Source organism: Medicago truncatula, chromosome 6, assembly GCF_003473485.1.
Source record: "Medicago truncatula cultivar Jemalong A17 chromosome 6, MtrunA17r5.0-ANR, whole genome shotgun sequence".
NCBI lineage: Eukaryota > Viridiplantae > Streptophyta > Magnoliopsida > Fabales > Fabaceae > Medicago > Medicago truncatula.
In genome coordinates this window covers 17808525-17817509 of record NC_053047.1, presented here as the reverse complement: position 1 = coordinate 17817509, position 8985 = coordinate 17808525, and the positions used below count along the sequence as shown (strand labels likewise).

General features: G+C 33.2%; 1 protein-coding gene across 1 annotated transcript; it reads right to left on the bottom strand.

The window, feature by feature from the left end:
• Nucleotides 1-1449: 1449 nt before the first annotated feature.
• Nucleotides 1450-3848, bottom strand: LOC25496406 (scarecrow-like protein 8). The gene has a single exon (XM_013596727.3). The coding sequence runs from the start codon at nt 3713-3715 to the stop codon at nt 1727-1729; it is 1989 nt and encodes a 662-aa protein (XP_013452181.1). The 5' UTR covers nt 3716-3848; the 3' UTR covers nt 1450-1726.
• Nucleotides 3849-8985: the final 5137 nt, after the last annotated feature.

Here is an 8985-nt window from a genome sequence, read left to right as displayed (position 1 = left end):
GAGTGGCAGAAAGAGTACTAGAAAGAGAGTGTTATTATTTTATCCGTGAAATCATAATATTCATTGTATGGTACAATACCTTGGGTGTTATACATCAAATTTCTTTATTTTTTCCATTTTTGTGTTTAAAAGATCTCTAGTGTGAACCACAAAAAAGTATATGGCCAAAATATATTGAATCATTCACTCCAAATAACCTATAAAGCATTATGGGCAAATAACAACATTATTTTAGAAGACTTTACAAATTTGGAAGCAGAATTCGATAATAGGGAAGTTCCAACTCCAACTAAAACCCCAAAAACGCATAACATAAAGTGTGGAGCCCTCATTTGTCGGTATTGTAAGGGCAAACCAATGCATACAAGCTAGCTATATATTTCTACCAAACTTCAACCAACTCCTTTCACACACTCAAGTTATTATTAATATGATTAAAAAAATGTATCACCCGTACATTTCTTTCTTTTATATTCAATTATTTCCTTTAAAAATTACTTAGTTGTATTCCATTATTCCTATGCAAATTTACTTGAGTTGAAAATAAGACCTCTCCTAAAGTAATTAGGACATTCCTAAATGCTCAAAAATGTTTAAAGAAGTATTACATATTATCTATCAATAAAACTCTCAAAAAATAAAAAAAATCTATCAATAAAACTAAATGTTATAGATCAAATAAAATGGTAATAGATCAGGTCAAATTGAATAAGTAGATCATCATCTGACTTGAATCCTCCCCAGTTATTAGAGGATCCCGTGAAATCTCAGTCATTGATTTGACTGATCTAGGTTCATTAAAAAACATAAAAGACCAATTGAATGGTCATGATTGACATCAGACGTCTCCTCCTGTGTAGTATTTACGGGAGAGAATCTCAATCCTTTTAAAAGTGCGATTAATTACTCACATAAAATTCAATCGCAAGAGGCCGAAATACAATTTTAATCGTAACAAGATGTATGTTTGGTATACTTTAGTATTACTCCCTCCAGTCACTATTATCAGCAAAAAAAACTACTTTTTAAGTTCATTGAATAAATGATGTACGTGGCATATATTAATGACCACATACATAACTCATTCAAGAAACCTAAAAAATAGTTTTTTTTGCTTATAATAGTCATAGAGTTTTTTTTTTTTTCACACCCCTATAAACTTTCCTCCATTGATCGCGCCATAACCTAACTCATCACAACATAAACAAACATAGCAAAAAAAAACTATTGCATGAATGATAAAAATTGAATTCACAACCTTACAACATATAAGCTGCATCCTAATAGAATCTAGTACATTTTTTGTTTGTTGAGGTATATAGTAAGTACATTCAGAACACAGAAATGTAACTTAGCAGATGCATCCTAATAGCAACTAACTAGTACATTTTTTATAGTTGAAGAATATAACAACTAGCACATTAAAAAAACAAAATATAACTTAGCAACTTTAATTGGAATCTAATATGCTTTATTTATTATTAATTTTCGTTTGGTAGAACCAAGATGGATGGAAGGTAGGAAGGATGGGTTCTCCTTGGGATTTTCTACATCAAACCTTTTTTCCATGATATATTATTTATCAAATTCTATTCTCTATGCTTTTCCATTATGTCTAGATAACGTTACAATATAGTAACAATGTAACAATAACATTAATAATATTCATGGAACCAAATTAAAAAAATAAAACAAAAGAAGAAAAAAAAAAAAAAAGTGACCAAAGTTAACGCCAAGCAGAAGCAACCGTGAGTGTTCTTCCCATCCAACCAAAGCAAATCCCACCATTCTCTTCTTTCACACTGAGTCCCGAGTTAACTCGCGACTCGTTGTTACCAATATTGAGTCGCGATTTAATCAACTCGGCAACATTTTGACTCATTGGTTTCATCTTAAACCCCGCCATACTCATCCTTGCGCGCCATTTGCCAAAAACCTCACACCTTTCAACACGATCCCTACCTTCACAAGCCACTAAATTACACAATTTTCGACTCACTCCTTCTTCAATCTTGACTCGGTCGGAATTTTCCTCGACCGAGTCACATAAAGCGGAATAATAACCCCAAGACTCAGCAACACGCGCCAAAAACGGCGCGGTATTACAATTCATTTCTTGCTCCACAATAACAACAACACGCGGCGCGAGAGTTTTCACGCGCCGCAAAAGCGTGTCACGTGGATTCTCCGTTGACACACTTTCATCAGGAATTCTATTCAGCTTATACGCGAAATTCACAATTACTGTCTCTTCAACATCACATCCCAATAACTCGCGAGTTAACTCGTAGACTTGTCTCTGAGACACCGAAACAACACGAAACTCGAAACCAATTCTTAGCTTCTCCGCTTGAAGTCTCAACATCTCACCCACCGCTATCACTCTATCATCACCGCCGTTCTCAGCCACCGCAATAACCTTCAACTTAAACCCATCACGCGCCGTTTCACGCGCTTTGAGCGCGTGAAGAAGATTCACATACTGTTTTCCCTGTCCAATTTCAAAATCAACTACACAGAAACTGTTACCGTTTTCTTCAAATGCAGCTTCAAGAATTGCGAGATTTGCTGCCATGAAACCAACCTTGAAACAAACCGAGTTTTCCAGCAACAACTGAGTCGACTCAGCATGTTCTCTCCCAAACAATTCCGCAACAACAGGTGGATTTTCAACCGGATTCATCCTCGATTTCAACGCTCTCACCATGAAATTCGCTAACCTTTGATCCGAATTCATCGAATTCAGATTCAAATTCTGAACCAAACGGTTTAAGATCTCTAAAGCAACATCATTCTTACCTTCAGAAATCGCATTCGCAGCTTCAATCAATGTTTGTTTTGAACAAACTGAAGCAGGTGAAGCCGCTGATGAAGATGTTGATGACGTAGTTGATGAAGTTGGTGATGAAGACACCAGTTTCTGTGCCTGTGCTTGAGCCTGACCAGGCCCAGGCCCAAGCCCAGGCCCAATTAGATTCTGATAAGTCTCTGACCATTCACTTGTTGTAATAACAGAAGCTGTTTCCGTTTCACCTTCTTCGTCGTTATCTTCAAGAAGCTGCTTCTCCAACTCCTGTAAAAGAGTGTGATCGTTGTTGTTGTTGTTGTTTTCTTCTACTTTGCCGGACACGGGTATAGTTTGAACCGTTTGAATAGAGTTTGTTATTTGACCTAGCTTAGAGTTGGAGTTTCTGTAATGATGAAAATTTGGGTTGATTGTAGATTGATGAAGAAGAGGAACACCTAAACGTTGTGTTTGGTGGTAAGGGTATTGTTGTAATTCAGGTAGTGAGAACGATAAAGGGGTATTATGGGTATTATTATTATTAGCATGAAACTGAAAATTTGTTGATGATGTTGTTGTTGTTGTTCTTGGTTTAACAGAACGAAGTAAAAGATTGGACAGAACATGACTGTTGTTGAAATTAACGTTGTTGTTGGTGTTGTTGACAAGGTTAAGGTTGTTGAAACTGTGATTTTGTTGTTGGGTTTGAAATTCAGCTAAAGTACGTTTTCCGATGAAGCGATTTTGTTGGATCTGTGAAGAAGGATCTAGAAAAATTGGAGGAAGTGGTTGTTGTTGGGTACGGTAAAGAGAAGGAAGAAGATGGTGGTTGGTGGTGGTGATAAGATTGTTGATGGTATTTTGTGATCTGCCGGAGAAAAACTCCGACGAGCCAGCACCACCGCCGGCATTGAAACCCGGCGATGACATTGAAACAGCGAAGAAAATAAGGAACAAGAAAGAAAGAAAGAAAGAGTTAAAAGGTTATGTTTTCGGAGAAACGCATGAGAGACATTATAGAGAGAGAATGTGAGTGGGTTCTTTTATGGGGTTGAATTGATTCTGGTGAATATAACGGAGGAAAGTTATGATATTTTTTTCTTTTTCATTTATTATTTATTTATTATTCTAGGATTGGATTATTTATTTATTTTTATTTCTATATTTGAAATGGTTTGACTTGGATTGATGTTTATCTTATGTAATAATGTAATTAATGTTTATTTAATTGGTTTTTTACATTTTTCATGTAAAAATGGTTGGATGAAACAAAAACATAATGAGAATTTTGTGTTTTGCTTTCAAAAATATATTTAACCATATAAGTAACAGATATTGTAACTCATACTCTATTTATTTTTCATTGTTTTTGTTAGAATAACTCATACTCTCTTATGATTAACGAAAAGACAAACAATAATCCCTTAAACAAAAAGACAAACAATAACGTATTCATTTCTCTCTTTCTTTGAGTAAAATATATTTTGCAATTATCATAATATTATAAGCTTTATTGTATATTTTCTAATTATCTTATATTTTTAAATTAAAGTTTATTTTTTTTAAAGAAAATAAAAGTTTAATTATTACATATTGATAAGATAAAATTATTTTACATGTACATTTAATGATCAATGATATGTTATTACGTCAATTAATAAATATAACTATTCATATGTTTTTTTTTTTGTCAAGTAGCCTAGTGGCTAGAGAAATTCACCTTAAAGATGAATAAGTGGGGTGTCCGGAGTTCGAACTCCGACCCCTACACATATTATGCATTATCCCTTACCAAATGAGCTAAGCTCATGGGGGACACAATTCATATGTTTTTATCTCTTCAAACAAAAAATTTGTAAAATAGTTATCTTTCTAGTGGCTAAAAGGTCAACTTGCGCACTTTTGTTTTCAACTATCATGACTGGTGGCTGCACCATTTTGTCTTGTATGTGTGTTATAACGTAACCTTCATGTTTTTTTTTTCTATTCGATTATGGTGATCCTCTTGAGGCACCAGTGACTTGACATTGTATTTATTTGGGTGATTTTCTTTTGCACATCTTGTGCGAGATGAATCGCTTTTGGTTAATCTAAGTTTCATTTTGTCTTGTTCAAACAAAATTCTTTAAATAAAAAATAAACTTATTTTGTATTTTTTTAGAGAGGTAATTTATTTTCATTTCTTTAAGGATTATTTGTGTTGTTATTATGGTCGTCATTGTCGTTATTGTATTATTAATTAATATTTTTGGATTATTTAAATATGAGTGTGGAATGTTTCGTATCAGAGTTTGTACGCATTAAGATCTAGCCGTTGATTTATTTCAGATTCTAGATTTCGACCAGATTCAGTTACATCGAACGGTCAATATTGTACCGCATCAAAGCCGAAACTGACTCTTCCTCTGTTGTGTATTTAATAACGAACTTCAATTTTCGGTAATCCAAGTGTTCACGCTATCTACCTGGCGCGTGTAATAACACGTAAAGTATGTGTTTGGTTTGTTTGGTTCTGTTTCAATGTTCTTGTGAAACTTATTTAAATCATTGTAAATTGGTTAGAAAATGAGGGTAAAATTTCTTGATAAGATGTAGATTGCGTTAATCAATCACTTTTGTATTTTATTTATTTATTTATTTATTTATATTTCTAATTGAAAAAAGATGGAATAACTCAAAACAAATTGGATTTTTCTTTCTTCCACTCATTCTCTCGTTCTTCTTTATTCCACAATTTGTTTCTATAAATTTGGATCCTCTTCTTTTTCTCATTTTCTCTTTCTCCCTTCTTTCACTAGAGAAACATAGATACAACTTATGAAATGAGGGGGAAAGAAAATAAAAATGAGGGGAAGAAGATCATCTAAATCCAACTAAAACACATTTGAATGAAACGATAATACTCTCTCTCAATTTAATGAATGATTTGAGTTTGATTCAAATATGAGTCTTGTTAACGAGTGTCTCAGGTACACTTTTTAAGCATTTAAAATTTAGTAATTATTTTTTTAAAAAGTCAACTATTACAATTTTCAATGCATTCAATAAACAATTTTTTATTAAAAACTTACCATTTAAAGTGCTTAAAGAGTGATCCGAAGGCACTCGTTAACATTTTCCATCAAATATTCAGCAGTGTTAAATCTTTTGAAAAAGGTTTTTACCATGTATTGAGACTTTATCTGACTCGAATGATTAATCATTATAGTTGTGGTAGAGGATACCTGATTAAAAAGAATAAGAAAAGATGGCATTGCTATTTATTTTATTTTTTTAGCAAAAGTAAGATTAATTCATTTCATCCAAAATCATAGAGTACAAAGTAGTTGTTACATGGTAGAAAGCATAGGGGTTAGGGTGTGATAAGGATGCTCTTGCAATGTTATGAGCAACCTTATTAATTTGCCTCCGAATATACGACACTACAAAGTCGAGATTACTATTCAAGAAACTTCTGCAATGGATAATAAGATCACCAAACTTGTTTTGAGGTGTTGCATTTGATTTGATGACATCTACCAGAGTCTTACTATCTGTTTCAAACAGAACCTCATGCATTCAATTTGTTGTAACCATTTTTAGAGATTCTAGCAATGCAATGGTCTCTACTTCTAAAATGGTGGTGGAGGAAAGTAAGAAATCTGATTTACCGATCAGCAGCTCCCCCAAATGGTTACGAAAGCATATACCATAGCTAGTGATGGAATTATTATGAAAAGTTGCAACATCAACATTGCATTTTGTCATTTCTACCGGTAGCTTAGTCAAGGAAGATAGACATGGCAGATTCTGCACTTGTTTTTCTCTCTCTACATGCAACTCCACTCTTGAAGGGTATCTTTAGCACGAGAAACTGTGAAGGCTGACGATGTGTCCAAGGCATCCCAAAGTTTAGAGTTACGACTCTTCCAAAGGCTCCAAAGGAGCATAACGACTGATTGTTGTTGAGTGGATGATAACCTGCGGAAGAAACAGCATGACATTAAAATTGTTTACCATTCCTAATAGCTCGCGGATCAGATTGCCGAGTCTGACAAGATTCCAGCACGTTGCAGCCTTAGAGCATACAAAAAATGTATGCATATGAGTTTTTGCGAAAGCTTCACAAGTCACACATGAATCGTCGCAATGAATACCACAGGTGACTAGATTTGTACGAGTTGGAAGGCTTTGGTGAGCTAGGCGCCAAAGGAAAGATCAGACACGGTGAGGGACATGCAAGTTCCATAGAGTCATCTAAGAATTGTTATCACTACGAGTTGTTGATGAGTGGAAGAGGTCAATGCAAATACGGTATGCTGATTTAACGGAATAATTTCCATCAGTAGTAGCTTTCCAAATTCTAATATCCTCATGCGTGCGGGGATACAAGGGCATTGCTCTTTTTTGTAAACTAGGTTTCTCCACTTGTATTTTTTCTCAAATACACCATCCGATCATTATATAATAAACAAAAATTTATATTTTATATTCATTTAATTAATTATGTATGTGGTCTTTATAATAGACCACATATGTCATTTAATGAATAAATTTAAAAAATTGATTTTTAATTATAATAATGACCGAAGAGTGTCTGTTTTAAAGAGTCTCATGACAAAAATTACACATACTAAGCATTTATGAATGGGGAACCACAAATTCAAATCCCCAACATATCAAATGTCCATGCAATTGCTATTTGAATTATAGTTACGAGAATCGAAAATATTTTATTTAATACTCCCTCCATTTCAAAATACATGTCTAATTTTTGCAATGTGCACTATTCATTTGACTTACTTTGACTATACTTTTTAACTAATTTATAAATACAAATATTAGCATGTAAGATGTTGTTTGATTTGTCTCCACAAATATTTTCAAAATATTAAATTTTTTTAATTTAGATAATTAAAGATATTAACGGTTAAAATTGTGCATTGGCATATGTGAAATGGTTGACTTAGACGTGTATTTTGAAACAGATGGAGTATTTTATAAAAAAAAAAAAAAAAAAAAAATTGAGGAAGAAAAACTTATCACAACCTTATTCCCTATGTAGGATCCTTTTAGCCAAATCTCGGGAATTAAAAAGTTGATAGTATAATTAAATTTGTTTATAATTATTATTGTATTTACAATTTTATTCTTTGATAGAGATAGTTAATCTATGTTTTCAACATAGGATCTATTATTGATAAAAGAAAATAAAAGAAAAAAATGTAACAGAAATATGGGTATGTTGGTAAGAAAAATAATTAATATAGTTAGAAGAAGCCTTATAAAAATGGATAATTTTTTTTTCAAAAAGGTCTTATAATTACAAACGGATATAGTATTAATAACAGTGTAATTGATGATTATTTTACAATTGTATCTTACGAATCTATTTTTTATTTCCTTCTTCAAGGCTCCGCAAGCACCTCTATTGAATATATTTTTAATTGCTTTTTTCATGAGGAAGTTAGGATGTTAGGAAAATCTCTTGAATGAATTGGGACTATATTTGTTCTATAAAGGAGAATGTGTTGGTTGGCGTTTCGGCGGTTAAGGGAGTTCAATATAGATTTGAGTGGTAAATGGTGAGAATGGAGGAGGTTCGATGTGGTGGAATGATTTAATTAATATTAGAAATGGTGTCGGAGTGGGTGTAAGAATGTGGATTGATGATAACTTACGGTGTGAGTTAGGAGATGGAGCATCAATATTATTTTGGTGGGATTCTTGGTTAGACAAAGAGGTTTTAAAGGCTGGGTTCAGCCGCCTTTTTCTATCTTTCTAATAATAAAGTGGCAACAGTTGTTGAGATGAAACAATTAGGTTGGGGTGAGGGTGACGAGACCTTAAAATGGCAGAGGAGGTTATGGGCTTAGAATGAGGATCAGTTGAGATAGTGTTGTGTTTTGTTGAATTATATTGTTTTGCAGGAGGATGTGAATGACAATGACTTTGAAATTTGCATGCTTCAAAAAAGTATAATGTTAGTAGTACTTACAATTTTTTAATCCCACCGGATCAACACGTTATAGATGAAAATACTCATTTAAGTTGGCATAAAGAGCTTCCTCTGAGAGTATCTCTTCATGTATGTGATGACTTCTCCGTAATCATATTCCAACAAATGACAATATAATTAGGAGGGACGTGATCTCGGCTAATGCATTGCTTTGTGTGGGATGGTATAGTAATCCAAAGGACACATATCATCTTTTTCTTCA

Bases quoted from the DNA above. Each gene is read 5' to 3' on its own strand.
- LOC25496406 (XM_013596727.3), bottom strand. From the start codon at position 3,715: ATGTCATCGCCGGGTTTCAATGCCGGCGGTGGTGCTGGCTCGTCGGAG.